Source organism: Pseudophryne corroboree, chromosome 11, assembly GCF_028390025.1.
Source record: "Pseudophryne corroboree isolate aPseCor3 chromosome 11, aPseCor3.hap2, whole genome shotgun sequence".
NCBI classification, from domain to species: domain Eukaryota; kingdom Metazoa; phylum Chordata; class Amphibia; order Anura; family Myobatrachidae; genus Pseudophryne; species Pseudophryne corroboree.
The window spans coordinates 314560860-314579540 of record NC_086454.1 but is presented as its reverse complement, the minus strand read 5'-3'; the positions used below and the strand labels follow the sequence as shown (position 1 = coordinate 314579540).

Sequence of the window (18681 nt, the reverse complement as noted above, 5' to 3'; positions counted from 1 at the left end):
CGCTAATTGCTTCTGAAAGAAAATGGACAGGGCTGAAATATGGACCTTCACAGATCCCATTCTCAGCCCCATTTCTCTATCGTCCTAAGTGGATGCTGGGGTTCCTGAAAGGACCATGGGGAATAGCGGCTCCGCAGGAGACAGGGCACAAAAGTAAAGCTTTTACAGGTCAGGTGGTGTGTACTGGCTCCTCCCCCTATGACCCTCCTCCAGACTCCAGTTAGATTTTTGTGCCCGGCCGAGAAGGGTGCAATTCTAGGTGGCTCTCATAAAGAGCTGCTTAGAGAGTTTAGCTTAGGTTTTTTATTTTACAGTGATTCCTGCTGGCAACAGGATCACTGCAACGAGGGACAGAGGGGAGAAGAAGTGAACTCACCTGCGTGCAGGATGGATTGGCTTCTTGGCTACTGGACATGAAGCTCCAGAGGGACGATCACAGGTACAGCCTGGATGGTCACCGGAGCCACGCCGCCGGCCCCCTCACAGATGCTGAAGCAAGAAGAGGTCCAGAATCGGCGGCTGAAGACTCCTGCAGTCTTCTTAAGGTAGCGCACAGCACTGCAGCTGTGCGCCATTTTCCTCTCAGCACACTTCACACGGCAGTCACTGAGGGTGCAGGGCGCTGGGGGGGGGGCGCCCTGGGAGGCAAATGAAAACCTTTAAAAAGGCTAAAAATACCTCACATATAGCCCCAGAGGCTATATGGAGATATTTACCCCTGCCTAAATGTACTAAATAGCGGGAGACGAGCCCGCCGGAAAAGGGGCGGGGCCTATCTCCTCAGCACACGGCGCCATTTTCTGTCACAGCTCCGCTGGTCAGGAAGGCTCCCAGGTCTCTCCCCTGCACTGCACTACAGAAACAGGGTATAACAGAGAGGGGGGGCAAAATAAATGGCTATATATTAATATAAAAGCAGCTATAAGGGAGCACTTAATCATAAGGCTATCCCTGTCATATATAGCGTTTTTTGGTGTGTGCTGGCAGACTCTCCCTCTGTCTCCCCAAAGGGCTAGTGGGTCCTGTCTTCGTATAGAGCATTCCCTGTGTGTCTGCTGTGTGTCGGTACGTGTGTGTCGACATGTATGAGGACGTTATTGGTGTGGAGGCGGAGCAATTGCCAAATATGAGGATGTCACCTCCTAGGGGGTCGACACCAGAATGGATGCCTTTATTTGTGGAATTACGGGATAGCGTCAACTCGCTTAAGCAGTCGTTTGCCGACATGAGGCGGCCGGACACTCAATTAGTGCCTGTCCAGGCGCCTCAAACACCGTCAGGGGCTGTAAAACGCCCCTTGCCTCAGTCGGTCGACACAGACCCAGACACAGGCACTGTTTCCGGTGGTGAAGGTGACGAATCAACCGTATTTTCCAGTAGGGCCACACGTTATATGATTTTGGCAATAAAGGAGATGTTACATTTAGCTGATACTACAGGTACCACTAAACAGGGTATTATGTGGGGTGTGAAAAAACTACCAGTAGTTTTTACCGAATCAGAAGAATTAAATGACGTGTGTGATGAAGCGTGGGGTGCCCCGATAAAAAACTGCTAATTTCAAAGAAGTTATTGGCTTTATACCCTTTCCCGCCAGAGGTTAGGGAGCGCTGGGAAACACCTCCTAGGGTGGACAAAGCGCTAACACGCTTATCAAAACAAGTGGCGTTACCCTCTCCTGAGACGGCCGCACTTAAAGATCCATCAGATAGGAGGATGGAAAATATCCAAAAAGGTATATACACACATGCAGGTGTTATACTACGACCAGCTATTGCGACTGCCTGGATGTGCAGTGCTGGGGTAGTTTGGTCAGAGTCCCTGATCGAAAATATTGATACCCTGGACAGGGACAATATTTTACTGTCGTTAGAACAAATAAAGGATGCATTTCTTTATATGCGTGATGCACAGAGAGATATCTGCACACTGGCATCACGGGTAAGTGCTATGTCCATTGCGGCCAGAAGAGCTTTATGGACACGACAGTGGACAGGCGATGCGTAGAGGAGTTATTTGGGGTCGGTCTATCGGATTTGGTGGCCACGGCTACGGCCGGGAAATCCACCTTTCTACCTCAAGTCACTCTCCAACAGAAAAAGGCACCGACCTTTCAACCGCAGCCCTTTCGTTCCTTTAAAAATAAGAGAGCAAAGGGCTATTCATATCTGCCACGAGGCAGAGGACGAGGGAAGAGACAGCAACAGGCAGCTCCTTCCCAGGAACAGAAGCCCTCCCCGGCTTCTACAAAAGCCTCAGCATGACGCTGGGGCTTCGCAAGCGGACTCGGGGGCGGTAGGCGGTCGTCTCAAGAATTACAGCGCGCAGTGGGCTCACTCGCAGGTAAATCCCTGGATCCTGCAGATAATATCTCAGGGGTACAGGTTGAAATTAGAGACAGAGCCACCTCGCCGTTTTCCTGAAGTCTGCTTTACCAACGTCCCCCTCAGAAAGGGAGACGGGTTTGGAAGCCATTCACAAGCTGTATTCTCAGCAGGTGATAGTCAAGGTACCTCTTCTACAACAAGGGAAGGGGTATTATTCCACTCTTTTTGTGGTACCGAAGCCGGATGGCTCGGTAAGGCCTATTCTAAATCTGAAGTCCTTGAACCTGTACATAAAGAAGTTCAAGTTCAAGATGGAGTCACTCAGAGCAGTGATAGCGAACCTGGAAGAAGGGGACTTTATGGTATCCTTGGACATCAAGGATGCGTATCTCCACGTTCCAATTACCCCTCACACCAGGGGTACCTCAGGTTCGTTGTACAAAACTGTCACTATCAGTTTCAGACGCTGCCGTTTGGTTTGTCCACGGCACCTCGGGTCTTTACAAAGGTAATGGCCGAGATAATATTTCTTCTTCGAAGAAAAGGCGTATTAATTATCCCATACTTGGACGATCTCCTAATAAGGGCAAGGTCCAGAGAACAGCTAGAGATGGGTTTAGCACTATCTCAAGAGGTGCTAAAGCAGCACGGATGGATTCTGAATATTCCAAAATCCCAATTAATGCCGACAACTCGTCTGCTGTTCCTGGGGATGATTCTGGACACAGTTCAGAAAAAGGTTTTTCTTCCCGAAGAAAAAGCCAAGGAGTTATCTGACCTGGTCAGGAACCTCCTAAAACCAGGAAAGGTGTCTGTACATCAATGCACAAGAGTCCTGGGAAAAAATGGTAGCTTCTTACGAAGCAATCCCTTTCGGCAGATTCCATGCAAAGGGATCTGCTGGACAAATGGTCAGGGTTGCATCTTCAGATGCACCTGCGGATAACCCTGTCGCCGAGGACAAGGGTATCCCTTCTGTGGTGGTTGCAGGAGGCTCATCTATTGGAGGGCCGCAGATTCGGCATGCAGGATTGGATCCTGGTGACCACGGATGCCAGCCTGAGAGGCTGGGGAGCAGTCACACAGGGAAAAAATTTCCAGGGAGTGTGGTCGAGCCTGAAAAAGTCTCTTCACATAAGCATTCTGGAACTAAGAGCAATCTACAATGCTCTAAGCCAGGCGGAACCTCTGCTTCAAGGAAGACCGGTGTTGATCCAGTCGGACAACATCACGGCAGTCGCCCATGTAAACAGACAGGGCGGCACAAGAAGCAGGAGGGCAATGGCAGAAGCTGCCAGGATCCTTCGCTGGGCGGAGAATCACGTGATAGCACTGTCAGCAGTATTCATCCCGGGCGTGGACAACTGGGAAGCAGACTTCCTCAGCAGACATGACCTTCACCCGGGAGAGTGGGGACTTCATCCAGAAGTTTTCCACATGCTATTAAACCGTTGGGTAAAACCAATGGTGGACATGATGGCGTCTCGCCTCAACAAAACACTGGACAGGTATTGCGCAAGGTCAAGAGATCCGCAGGCAATAGCTGTGGACGCGCTGGTAACACCTTGGGTGTACCAGTCGGTATATGTGTTTCCTCCTCTGCCTCTCATACCAAAGGTATTGAGGATTATACGGCAAAGAGGAGTAAGACTAGTGGCTCCGGATTGGCCAAGAAGGACTTGGTACCCGGAACTTCAAGAGATGGTCACGGACGACCCGTGGCCTCTACTTCTGAGAAGGGACCTGCTTCAGCAGGGTCCTTGTCTTTTTCAAGACTTACCGCGGCTGCGTTTGACGGCATGGCGTTTGAATGCCAGATCCTAAAAGGAAAAGGCATTCCAGAAGAAGTCATTCCTACCTTGATAAAGGCAAGGAAGGAAGTCACCGCGAAGCATTATCGCCGTATTTGGCGAAAATATGTTGCGTGGTGCGAGCAGCGGAGTGCTCCGATGGAGGAATTTCAACTGGGTCGTTTTCCTACATTTCCTGCAATCAGGATTGTCTATGGGTCTCAAATTGGGATCTATTAAGGTTCAAATTTCGGCCCTATCAATATTCTTCCAAAAAGAATTGGCCTCAGTCCCTGAGGTCCAGATTTTTATCAAAGGAGTACTGCATATACAGCCTCCTGTGGTGCCTAAGGTGGCACCGTGGGATCTAAATGTAGTTTTAGATTTCCTCAAATCCAATTGGTTTGAACCACTAAAGAATGTGGATTTGAAATATCTCACATGGAAAGTGCTATGTTACTGGCCCTGGCTTCGGCCGGGAGAGTATCTGAACTGGCGGCTTTGTTTTATAAAAGCCCTTATTTAATTTTCCATTCGACATAGGGCAGAGCTGCGGACGCGTCCGCATTTTCTCCCTAAGGTGGTATCAGCGTTTCACCTGAACCAGCCTATTGTAGTGCCTGCGGCTACAGACGACTTGAAGGACTCCAAGTTGTTGGACGTTGTCAGAGCCTTAAAAATATACATTTAAAGGACGGCTGGAGTCAGAAACTCTGACTCGCTGTTTATACTGTATGCACCCAACAAGTTGGGTGCACCTGCTTCTAAGCAGTCGATTGCTCGTTGGATTTGTAACAAAATTCAACTTGTACATTCTGTGGCAGGCCTGCCACAGCCTAAATCTGTTAAGGCCCATTCCGCAAGGAAGGTGGGCTCATCTTGGGCGGCTGCCCGAGGGGTCTCGGCATTACAACTCTGCCGAGCAGCTACGTGGTCAGGGGAGAACACGTTTGTAAATTTTTACAAATTTGATACCCTGGCAAAGGAGGACCTGGAGTTCTCTCATTCGGTGCTGCAGAGTCATCCGCACTCTCCCGCCCGTTTGGGAGCTTTGGTATAATCCCCATGGTCCTTTCAGGAACCCCAGCATCCACTTAGGACGATAGAGAAAATAAGAATTTACTTACTGATAATTCTATTTCTCGGAGTCCGTAGTGGATGCTGGGCGCCCATCCCAAGTGCGGATTATCTGCAATACTTGTACATAGTTATTGTTAACTAATTCGGGTTATTGTTTAGGAAGCCATCTTTCAGAGGCTCCTCTGTTATCATACTGTTAACTGGGTTTAGATCACAAGTTGTACGGTGTGATTGGTGTGGCTGGTATGAGTCTTACCCGGGATTCAAAATCCTCCCTTATTGTGTACGCTCGTCCGGGCACAGTACCTAACTGGAGTCTGGAGGAGGGTCATAGGGGGAGGAGCCAGTACACACCACCTGACCTGTAAAAGCTTTACTTTTGTGCCCTGTCTCCTGCGGAGCCGCTATTCCCCATGGTCCTTTCAGGAACCCCAGCATCCACTACGGACTCCGAGAAATAGAATTATCAGTAAGTAAATTCTTATTATCCACTCCTACCTGCAGGATGTGGAGGAAACGTCCCAGTTGAAATTCCACCACAGGAAACTTCTTGGACTACACCAAGAGACGTATTTCTTCCAAATACAATGGTAATGTTTAGACGTTACCCCTTTCCTAGCCTGTATGAGGGTAGGAATCACTTCTTTCGGAATACCCTTCCGAGCAAGAATCAGGCGCTCAACTTCCATGCCGTCAAACTTAGCCGCGGTAAGTCTTGATAGGCGAACGGCCCCTGTTGCAGCAGGTCCTCCCGAAGAGGAAGAGGCCTCGGCTCTTCTTGCAGTAGATCCAGAAGGTCCGCGTACCAAGCCCGTCTTGGCCAGTCTGGGGCAATGAGGATCGCCTAAACCCTTTTTGTCCTTATGAGCTTTAGGATTCTTGTTATGAGTGGGAGTGGTGGAAACATGTACACTGACTGGAACACACACGGAGACACCAGGGCGTCCACTGCCTGAGGGTCCCTCGACCTGGAACAATAACGCCGAAGCTTCTTGTTGAGACGAGAGGCCATCATGTCTATTTGTGGTAGACCCCAAAGATCTGTTACCTCCTTGAACACCTCCGGATGGAGACCCAACTCTCCCGGATGGAGATCGTGTCTGCTGAGGAAGTCTGCTTCCCAGTTGTCTACTCCCAGAATGAAGATGGCTGACAGCGCCAACGCGTGCTTTTCCCTCCAGAGGAGTATTCTTGTGACCTCTGACATTGCCGCTCTGCGTTACGCCCTGTCTGTTTATGTAAGCCACTGTTACGTTGTCCGACTGTACTTGAATGGCTCTGTTTCTTAGAACAGGGGCCGCCTGAAGACGACCGTTGTAGACGGCTCTTAGTTCCAGAATGGTGATGGGCAGGCTGGCTTCCAGGCTTGACCACCTTCCTTGGAAGGTTATCCCTTGCGTGACTGCACCCCAGCCCCGGAGACTCGCATCCGTCGTTAGCAGGACCCAGTCCTGAATCCCGAACCTGCAACCCTCCAGCAGGTGAGGCAATTGGAGCCACCAGAGGAGTGAAATTCTCGCCCTTGGCGACAGACGAATTCTCTGATGCATGTGGAGGTGAGATCCCGACCGCTTGTCCAGGAGGTCCAGTTGGAAGGTCCGAGCATGGAACCTCCCGTACTGGAGAGCCTCGTAGGAGGCCACCATCTTTCCCAATAGGTGAATTCATTGATGAACCGACACCCGGGTTGGCCTCAAGACATCCCTGACCATGGATTGGATCACCAACGCCTTGTCACGCGGAAGGAAGACCTGCTGTACTTCCATGTCCAAGATCATTCCCAGAAATGACAATCTCCGGGTTGGTTCCAAATGTGACTTTGGAAAATTCAGAATCCACCCGTGACTCTGAAGCAGCCGTGTTGTGAGAACAATGCAGCCTTTCCCTGGACGAGGCCTTTATCAGGAGATCATCCAGATAAGGAATGATGTTCACACCCTGTTTGCGGAGTAGCATCATCATCTCCGCCATCACCTTGGTAAACACTCTCTGTGCTGTTGAGAGGCCGAACGGCAGGGCCTGGAACTGAAAATGTCAGTCCAGCAATGCGAAGCGGAGATAAGCCTAATGCGGCAGCCAGATCGGAATGTGAAGGTACGCATCCTTGATATCCAGGGATACCAGGAATTCCCCCTTTTCCAGACCTGAAATCACCACCCTCGGAGACTCCATCTTGAACTTGAACTCCTTTAGAAAGGGGTTCAATGATTTTAGGTTCAGGATGGGCCTGAACGAACCATCCGGTTTCGGTACCACGAAAAGGTTTGAATAGTAACCCTTTGTCAGCATGTGCGGTGGTACCAGCACAATGACTTGTGCCTCCCAGCTTTTGGACAGCGTCCTGTAGTACTGTGCTGTCCTGCAACAGTGTTGGCAAACACAAGAAGAAAACCAATAATAGCAGCGCTGAATTCAATTAATACTAAAAATTAAAAAATGAGATGGATTGAATGAAAACAGATTAAAAAATGTATTAATAACTCTGATTAATAACCAATTAAAAGTCAATGTGACCACCGGCAGAATAAGTGAACCAGAAATGTCCGTTCCTTTTAAATAACTGGACACCAGTTTAGGCAGAATATACAGGCTTAGGAGCTGATTGTACAGTCCCGATTGTACAGTGCCACCCTGATCACCGTTGCTTTGTTGCTGAACCAGTGCCCGGACCATACTGGATGCCCAGAGTTTGCTATTTGGTGGATTTTAACAGGCGTACTTAGGACCATCCCGCAAGTCAAGCTCCGCATACTGGTGAGGATTGAGAATATGCTACCAACTCCCAATTGAAGGATCATCTATGGGATATTTCTCCCTCCAGCGGCCTAAGAAGCGGTAATAACCCTTTTCGGGACTGTACAATCAGCTCCTAAGCCTGTATATTCTGCCTAAACTGGTGTCCAGTTATTTAAAAGGAACGGACATTTCTGGTTCACTTATTCTGCCGGTGGTCACATTGACTTTTAATTGGTTATTAATCAGAGTTATTAATAAATTTTTTAATCTGTTTTCATTCAATCCATCTCATTTTTACATTTTTAGTGTTAATTGAATTCAGCGCTGCTATTATTGGTTTTCTTTTTGTGTATGCTTAGGTATCAGGATTGACTAATCCTGTTATATAGCAGCAGCATTAGAACAACAGCCCATATTGCGCCCGAGCACCGTTCTTGGTATTTTCCAACAGTGTTGGCAAGCCCGACTTGAAAAAACGACGAGGAGGGAGACTTTGAAATTCCAGCCTGTATCCCTGAGAGACAATATCTACCACCCAGGGATCCAGGCCGGACGAGACCCAGACATGACTGAACTGTCTGAGTCTCGCTCCCACAGGCCCCACCTCCGGGCCCTGCCATTCACCGTCATGCGGAGGACTTAGGGGTACCTGAAGCAGGCTTTTGTTCTTCGGAACCTGCAGCGGCAGGTTTCTTGGACTTAACCTTACCTCCCCTGAAGAAGGTATTGGATGACTTGGCCTTTCTGGTCTTGTTGGGCCGAAAGGACTGCTGCGTAGCTGAGGAGAAGGATCTCTTCGGAGCAGGTGCTGTTGTGGGAAGATACGGAGACTTACCCGCTGTAGCGGTAGAAGTCCACGCATCTAGGGCTTCCCAAAAGAGAGCCTGGCCAGTATAGGTAGCGACTCCACACTTCTTCTGGATTCCGCGTTGGATGACAACTGGCGGAGCCACAGACCCAGACGAGCTGAAACAGACATGGAAGAAATTCCCGCAGCCATGGAACCCAGATCCTTCATGGATTCTAACATGCAACCTGCAGAATCATGAATGTTGCGTAAATACAATGCAACGTCATCCCTATCCATCGTATCCAACTCCTCCAAGGCAGCCGGCCACTTCACTATTGCCTTTGCAGTCCATGCACTAGCAATAGTGGGACACAATATGGCCCCTGAAGCAGTGTACACTGATTTCAGAGTATTATCCATTTTCCTATCTGCCGGCTCCTTTAAGGTGGTAGATCCCGGTACTGGTAAAACCACCTTTTTTGACAGTCTGGATACAGATGCGTCAACAATTGGTGTGTTTTCCCACTTTGTCCTGTCCTCCTCAGGGAAAGGAAAAGCTACCAGAATCCTCTTAGGAATCTGAAACTTCTTTTCAGGGTTCACCCAGGCCTTTTCAAATATAGCATTCGGCTTCTTTGACGCAGGGAAGGTTAGCGAGGCTTTCTTATTTTCAGTGAAGAAAGCCTCCTCAACCTGCTCAGGTGTGGTATCATTAACATTTAACACATCCCTGATAGCCTCTATCAACAACTGCACCCCCCTTGCGAGAGATGCGGACCACCACAATACATCCCCATCACCATCTGTAGTGTCAGAATCGGTATCCGTGTCGTCTTGTGTCACCTGCACAAGCGCACGTTTGTGGGGGTATATCGTGGGGTGACCCGAGGTACCCAACAAGTGCCACACAGCCACAGAGGACTGCAATACCTGGGTTGTAGACTCATTACTGGCAACCCTGTCAGAAATCTGAGAAATCCAAGTCCTGATAGAGGAAAACCACTCTGGTTCCCTTGCTGGAATCTGTGCTAAACCAGTGCTAACCTGATTACATGGAATGGGATCATCCTGTGAGGACAAATCCTCTGCAGCATATGACACCGTATCCCTGGACATTGCTGCTGGTGACCACCACACACACCACACACCACACACCACACACACACCACACACACACACACACACACACACACACACACACACACGATGGGGTAAGATAGAGTCGTCCCCCCCCAAGAATGGCAAGAGAGAGACAGAGATTGGAGCCAACCCACACCAGCGTTTTACACAAGGAGAAAACCCCCTATCAGCTTGGAACCCTGGGGCCCGACAGGCTTGCTGACCAGTGTGAGGAGTAAGCGCTGGCCCAGGGCGCCCCTCACGGCGCCGCACAGTGTGCCTCTGGTGCCGTCCGGGAGCGCGGTTAATACCGCGCTCCATCCCCTGTTGCCGCCATCTTCACACCGGCCCCCCCGCTTGCTAGTGGGGTCGGTGACTAACTCACCACTGCTTCAGCTCTGTAAGGGGTCGGCAACATGCTGCTGGGGGCGGCGGAGACCGATCAGCCCCTCTGGAGCTCAGTGTCCAGTCAGCGGAGTCAGTGGCTGAGACCCCGCAGGGCGGACACTGCTCCCCCCATTCGTCCCATGCTGCAGGTAGGCTGTTGCCAGCAGCCTCCCTGTAAAATAAAAAACTCTAAACTAAACTTCAATTAGGAAAGCTCAGGAGAGCTCCCCTAGCTGTGACCGGCTCCTCCGGGCACATTTTCTAAACGGAGTCTGGTAGGAGGGGCATAGAGGGAGGAGCCAGCCCACACTCTTAAACCCTTAAAGTGCCAATGGCTTCTGTTGGACCCGTCTATATCCCATTGTACTAATGTGGACCCCAGGATTCTCTAGGACGTAAGAGAAAAATGATTTGTAGGGCATTTTAATGTTCTATAATATGAACCGGGGCACTGTAATGAGGCACAATATGAACGGGGAGCACTATATATCATAATGTGAATTGGGGGTACTCTGTGGCATAATGTGTACTGGCAGCTCTGAAATGTGACATACTGTAGGGTAAACTTAATCACTACTACGATTCATAAAACTAGGGCTCTACTATGGTTCAGAAAATGAACTAGGACACCATTATAGGGCATAAAATTGACAACTGCTGCAGAGAGGTGTCTCTCTAGAAGCATTGGGACGGGGGCTCCTTCAAAATGTTGCTATGGGGCCACACATTTCTGGCTACACCCCTGCCTTCCTTACTGACCATTATGCAGTAATAACACAAATACATTATGACAGATAAAGGCATCCTATACATTTTGTATCGATGACTTTATAGGTTTAGTTTTCCTTAAATATAACAAAAAATTTTTTGAAGACACTAAAACTTTAATTGCTTAATGGTGTCTGGTTCATGGGAATTTATATGTGCTCTACATTCCTTGTCCGTACACAATATAAGAGTTTACTATACATGAATAAGATGAACAGGAGTGCTTTTGGAAGAGTTAATCGCTGCGCGGCGTACAGACGTGGACAGATTTGTTGGGACCCTTCCATGGAAAAAAAGAACAACTCACGTTTGTTTTGTTTTTTGTTTTGTTTTTGGGGGGGAATAACTTGATAGTGACTAAAGGAATTGGCATCCAGCATTGATTATTCTATATTTAATAATAAATGAAAATGCCATGGTTGGTATCCTTATCCTAATAATGAATCTTTAGAAGCAATCACTGCAATCATTAGATTTCTGTAGCTCTCAGTGAGACTTCTGTACTGGACAGTAGGTACAGTAGTTTGGCCCACTCTTTCTTAGCTTGTAGGCAGCTTTGCATATGTGATCCACACTAATGCAAATGTAGTAAGAAGTGTTTAATACCTCCCTGCTGCATTTGCGATCCCAGCGCTGTGACGCGTCACAGATTGGGATCAACATCGCAAACTTTGCTAGGGCCAAGATATCTGCATCTCAAACTTCGCCGCTCCCGGAAACTAGGGGCTACACGTCGGCCATCTCCGCCTCTGCCCCCAAACATCTCTTTCTGTCGGTCAAGCAGAGGCTGTTGTAAAAATGCGAGCCACACGTAGGACCTGCTCTGCACATAATCAGAAAGCTGTGCAGGGGATCACAAAGTTTGTGTTAATATGCATTTTAGCAGATTGCAGTCTGCTTTTGTTTTTTTTTAAAGTGGAGCCCATGGTCACTCAATAAGCATTGGATGGTTCAATCAAACACTGATGCATCTTGACATTACAGTTCAGCTTATATCTCTTTGTGAGTTTTCCTTGGCTCTTTTTTTTTTTTTTTTTTTTTTATACCATTCTCACTATCCTTCTGTTTAATCTGGTGTTGAATTTTCTCTTTTGATCAAGTCCAGAGGTTGGCTACAGTACTGTGGACGGTAAACAGTTTAATATTTGCAACTGTAGTCATGTGACCATCAAGCTGTTTGGTAGCCGTTACCTTTAATGCGCTTGTTTACAAAAAAAAATCTGATCTCCTTAGAGAGCTCTCTCCTTTGCGTTCTCTGATCCAAGTTTAATGTGGTGCACACGATGATACCAAACAGCAGAGTGACTACTTCTCACCATTTAAATAGGCTGATTGAGTCATCCAGGATACGGAAGACGTTCATGATGCTAATTCAAGAAAGTATTTTTTTTAAATCACTATAATTCAATTATGTACTACCTTTTCTAAGGGTAGCCAACAAATCTGTCCAGTCCATTTGTGCACATCGTAGGAAAAAACAAGAGCGCTCTAAGCAGTGATGCTGCTGTTTTATATTCGTACCTCCTTCTTACATGTGTTCCGAACGACAGATATAGATGCCGTGTACATTGACTAGATGTGCCCTCGCCAGCCAGTGTTTCATTTGTTTACATAGAGCATCCATCTCCTTTAGTCTGTCAGCCTTTAGCCGATTTACTGTATGAACTGTGCTTTCAGCTTGGAAACTACTGCCCGAGCACGTGTCTGCATTGTTTGTTTACTATTCTGCGTGCGTCCCAAATGGCTGGGTAAAGTTCCACTGTTGAGCACCCACGTGTTCTGCTCTTAAACCGCTTAATAGGTTTATCACCCTCTAGTGATGTCGTTTAACTGCAGCTAAAGTTTTTTGTTATAGAGGCTAACGAGTGTAAAATTCCAGACTTATAAAAACATACCAGATTTATCTATTTTATTTTTTATTTTTTTATTTTACAAACCTGAACTATTTTTAGGTTATGTTTATATTTCAGATTGCAATTTTGTTACCAAGAATAGGCTGTGTTGCAATGTGTTTAAATCGGTAAAATTTTCCACGGGCTGGCAATTTGTGTATCTTGTGTGTGCAGATATGCACTGTACAAGAGTTAATGGTAATAGTTGAGCAGAATGTGTGTGTGTGTGGGGGGAGGGGGGGTGTCCATATATGGGGGAGCATTGGTTTGCACAACTTTACCTTTTACAATCATGTGCATCATTTTAACATGTGCACCCTATATTTTTTTTTTTAGGGCCGACCCTTATGCAGACCCATACTGTGATCTTGAAATGGAGCGATACTGGCGCGGAGGTCAGTACGAGAACTTCCGAGTGCAGTACACAGAAGCTGAGCCATATCGCTATCGAGTAAGTGAAACGATCATTACATATAATTTGTCTGTAATATCACAGCACTGTCCATTTTGCCCTTGTTTCTAGTGCCAGCTGCTGTACTGGGTACTGTGGAGATATTTTCTTACTGGGCCAATCACATTATTGTATAGGGGGAAAAAAAGGAACTAAAAATAAAATAAAATAGTGTATGTTGGTCTTTGCTAAGTAGTTATTCAAAGCATGGTGCTTTATTTCCGTGAAAGTCTGTCTCACATACCAAGAAACAGAAGACTGGGTAGATTAACCTAAGTAAACTAATTTATATAAACTAATATAAGTTAACTTTTACTATCTGTCTGGTAAAAGAGGAGTGTACCCCATGTTCTGAATTTTTACCTCTCCTTTTATTTATAGGGCTCGCGTCAGTGTTTTCTGATTTAGGAAATCCCAAAAAAGAAAATGTCACTGCTTTTATGTTAAAATACATTTTATAGTAGATTTTCATGTATAATGATCATCAAGGCAAAGGGACACTATTGTGAGAGAGGCTGTCGTCCGCTCCGCCCTTTATCAACAGGTGCTATATCCTAATTTATGGGGTAATGGGGCAGATGTATTAAGCCCGGAGAAGTGATAAAGCAGTGATAAGTGCAAGGTGAATAATGCACCAGCCAATCAGCCTCTAACTGTAAATTTACATATTGCAGCTGATTGGTTGGTGCGTTATCACCTTGTACTTATCACTTCTTTATCACTTCTCCAGGCTCAATATATCTGCCCAATTATTACTGTGTAGGACTGTTCTTCATTAGTACACAAACACTATATAAAAGTATCAGCCCATTATATAGTGCGCAGTGTTCATACAGGTTTACAGCGTCTCAGCGTATTTTATTGTAGAACGATTCTCTTATCAGACTTGTCCCTAAGCCTTTCTTCTCTCTGCACAGGAAAGGGAGCGAGAAAGGGACAGAGACAGACAGCGAGACAGAGAACGGGACCGTGACAGGGGTCGAGACAGAGATCGGCGTCAGCGGGAAAGGGAGCGCGACAGAGAACGCGAGCGAGACAAGGACCGGCAGAAAAGGAAAGATGAATGGGAGAGAGAACGAAGTAAGAGGGACGAGAAGGAGCGACAGAAAGATAAAGAGAAGGAAAAAGAGAAGGATAAAACGAAGATCAAATCTCCCCCTCTACCAAGGTGAGTGCTCTCCGGTTCCAAATATTTTTAAAAGGGTTTCCTGGTTTTAGGTTACTGGCTCGGCTTTGATTGAACAATGTCTCTTTGATTTCTGTGTGTCTTTAGTGAAATATTTTACATCCTTGATGAGATGATAAATGTTTGTGTTCTTTAGTTCTATTTTGTGTTTTTAGCAACATTTGCCTAATCCGTTCCAGTGATGGTTGCGATCACTTTAGACTATATTGGGAGCTATCAATTGTTTTGGCCATCGTTATGATTATAGGATGCCTGACAGAGCAATTCATTTGTATTCCGGGCACCTATTATTGCGCTTATTAAGGCCAAATAGACAGGGGCTCCCGTGTATAGTGGATAAACCCATCTAAAGTTCTGGTTAGGGTGCCCAAAGCCACGGACTTTTCACATATTCTCCTAGGCACCACAGGAGGCTGTCCCCCCAGCGGCACTCACACCCGAACGACGCAACAGTTGAATTGCTCCCTCTGTCTGGTGCCCACTAGTTTTAGCCACAGAGGAAAGCAATTGATTCACCCCCTATGACTCTCAGCCGCAGTGAGGCTTGCGTCCCAGAGTGTGGTTTTGTCTGCTGTGCTGCGATACCACACGATACATGTAGCTTTACTGTGAGCCAGCAAACAGAGACTTATCTCTATTCCTGGCATATTATGGCTTGGGGAGCTGTTTGCTCTGCAGTGCTGGATCTTTCCTGTTATGTAACGTCTGCCGCTGCTAGTGTAATACAGCACGCGCGAGAGGTGAAATTACTGAGATGCCCTTTACTTAGGGGTCTGTACAATCATCAATGCATTTATAGTTATTTTAATCTTTATCAAGGAACGCATGTGTTTTCCCCATCAATGAGCAACAATTTCTTTAATTCTTGCTGTTCTATGCAGCCTGACTCGCTGCAGCTCGGCAGTAGAGTCCATATTTTTTGTTGTTGTTGTTATTTTTTATTATTATATAACCTAAGAAACTACTTTATAACTTTATATTGGCTCAGGGCAATATTTTGTTACTTTGTATTTATAAGCCTCACGGCAGTACTAGTAAGCGCAGCCTAAAGGTGGATACACACTGGTAGATATATCTGCCGATCAATTGATCGTCAGATATATCTATGGACGGATCGGGCAGTGTGCTGTGCATACACACTGCCCGATCCATCGGGTACTGACGTCATGAACTGGGCGGGCGTGTACGCCTGCCCGCCCAGTTCAGCGGTCAATCACCGCCGGCCGCCGCAGCATGTGTACGGGCGGTCGGCCAACCGCCTGTACACACACAGCGCCGCGCCAATATATCGGATTCCTCTTCTGACCCGGGCTTCTTGCTCTGCAGCGAGCAATTGTCCTGTGAAACGTATGAGACACCGCTGGGGCTAACTGCATAGTCTGCTGCCCCCCCAATGTGCCTGCAGGTGGTCTTATGCGATGTTTGGTATTTTAGATACATTCTCAATGCAGGACTGGATGAAACATGATATATGTTCCTAGGGTGTCATGACCGCGGCCTCTGTCTGATGCTGCGTGTCCATTGAAGTCCGTATTTTATCGCAGCGACTGATGCTGCTTCGGTCAGAGCGGGTTGTCTGGCACGTTATAGCAAACTGGGCTTCCTAGGGGAGCCACAGAAATGAAGTGGATTCATGTAGAATTAATTACAAACAATAGCGATCAGGCAAGAGGAAAGCGGGGAGGGATATAATAAAAAGAAAAACAAATGGAACTGATTGTTTAAAAATATGTAAAACACAGACACACACGTGCACACATATACGCACACACCATATGCCCTGCAACATGCACAGGAAACCTGCATTCGAGACTCCCAAGTCTTGAGAAATCCCCTAAAGCAAGTGTAAGATAGTTGATACAGACCAGTAATTCAGGAGTCCGTTTTGCTTTGCCAAGACTCGCGTCTGGCTGAGTCTCCCTGATCCCAGCTACAGATCAGTAGCACAGCTAGAAGTGTGTACATGGGTACAGGATACACTTGGAAGGGTCAGCTTACATACAGCTTAGAAGGGATCAGTCCCACCAGCAGTCTCTCTCCAAAGTGCTGTCCAGGGATTGACGGTTCTTCAGCGCATGCTGCTTGTTACTAGAGGTAAACAACCATCTCCTTTCAATTGTCGCGTTTCCTTATACACCGATGACTCTGAGAGATGTCTGTAGATCAAGAGATATAAAAAAGACATCATTAACTAGTTTTTCTCCCAACTGATCAGATCAGTGTAATCGCACTGCGGTAAACATGTTTTAACAGCAAGCCCCCCCCCCCCCACAGGTTTATTTTTGTCACCTGTGTAAATATCTATTCACCACCAAGTATTGTCCTGGCCAATAAAAATCTATTTTTACACTCATCAGGTACTGGCTTGCCAGTGATCAATATTATGGATTGAATACCTTTTACAGCTCAGACTAGGAATATAGGGCAGATGTATTAAGCCTGGAGAAGTGATAAAACGGTGATAAGTGTAATGTGATAGTGCACCGGCCAATCATTACGGGTTTGAAAAATGACAGCTAGGAGCTGATTGGCTGTTGCGTTTATCACCTTACACTTATCACTGCTTTATCACTTCTCCAGGCTTAATACATCTGCCCCAGAGTTTGACGTTGGGAAAAAAAATCGGGTATCCCTTGTTGGACCTACAATTACAAACAATACGGATAATTCCTGAGAAATTGCGTGCTCCATGTTTCCTTACCAGTGGACTTCCGATATCTGATTTATGTATTTATAACAGTATGTTTCTGGATAGCAGCAGAGAAAGGAATAGTGTGGAAGGTGCAGAGACCAGATGGAAGCTGGAGTAGGATAGGATTTTGATTTAAGCGTAATACTACATGAGCAGTTTTGTGTTTCGTGGATGGACTTTGTACAAACTCATGTTTACTTTACACGAAGCCAGGTCAGTTTACAAAGGAATGTTATGATGTGCATTTTAAGAGATTTATCAAATACGTCCCAGACAGTAAATAAGAAAGCAGACAAGTTCTTGTTTTATGTACATCCTCAGGATGTAATCATTAATGTATTCTTTGTTCTGAAACATAAAGCCACTGCACGCACTGTATTTCAGCTTAGCATACTCCGTCCTGGCATGCTCGGAACACCTGTACGTTTAAATAAACTGCTGTTCGTCGTTCTGTGCATAAAGGGAAGATACCAATGCATCACATTTGGCATATGTGGTTGGTTTGTTTGACCAGCCTGGCCAAAGCTTGCCCATCGTGTGTGGTCCAGTCAGGTCCACATCTGGTCTTTATGCGATTTCCTGTGTGACTTTGTGCAACAAATATCTCTAATGCTGGCCATACACTTGTGCGATGCCCCACGACGCGACATCGCGGGGCATCGCACCCCTTAGCGTGCTTCAATGGTGCAGGGACGGAAGTGAATCCGTAATAATTCTCTCTATATCACTGCACATGCTATATACATGACAACTCATTTTATTATGTCGACGTGAAGAGCTCTGTGAGCAGCGCAACCATATAGATTTTTTTTTTTTATGTTTTTACTGTACAGGTAATCTACGTTTTTCCTCTTCGTACCTGGAATAACTAAAAGGTCCCTGTGCCTCTGATGTCTGTGCTTACATACTGTGCTGTGTTAATATAACATTCTGTATATCCATACATTGACTACTATTACGGCGTAGCTAAGCTGTGCTTCGTTTATTGCCGTCACACGGTCTGCTGAGGGGTATAAGTGGTAGGAAGGTATGGGCCAGATTGCTACAGGCTAATTGCACATTTATTAAGGAGTCTTGACCGAAACTTTTGAAGTGTTCCGGGTTCCTCACATTCAGAGTCCTGTTTATGCTGTGTAATAGGTGGCATTTCAGGTAAAAGGCAGTGAACTAATGTTCACTTTAATATGAAGCCTATTACTATTATTATTATCCTTTATTTATATGGTGCCATAAAGGGATCTGCAGCGCCCATAACACAGTACATAATAAAAGGAGCAAACAAGAAAACCGCACTTACCGTACAGGACAAAATAAGACTGGGCCTATATGTAAGTCCATGTACTGTCTACACTGAATTGTGAAGCTGGAGCTGATCTGTTTGGTCTGAGCACCCACACTGTACAATTTGGCCACCGGTGATGCACAATCGTCAGTCAGCCGCTTTCCACATGGCTTTTGGGGCT

The 18681-nt window shown here is 46.5% G+C and overlaps 1 protein-coding gene across 4 annotated transcripts in view; it reads left to right on the top strand.

Moving 5' to 3' along the window:
• Positions 1-18681, top strand: part of ZC3H18 (zinc finger CCCH-type containing 18) — a 182130-nt gene that overhangs the window by 80831 nt on the left and 82618 nt on the right. For all 4 annotated transcript variants that reach the window (XM_063945649.1, XM_063945650.1, XM_063945651.1 and 1 more), the window contains exons 8-9: positions 13226-13340; positions 14258-14508. In XM_063945649.1, the coding sequence (XP_063801719.1) occupies positions 13226-13340; positions 14258-14508 (366 nt within the window). The remainder of the gene's footprint in view (positions 1-13225; positions 13341-14257; positions 14509-18681) is intronic.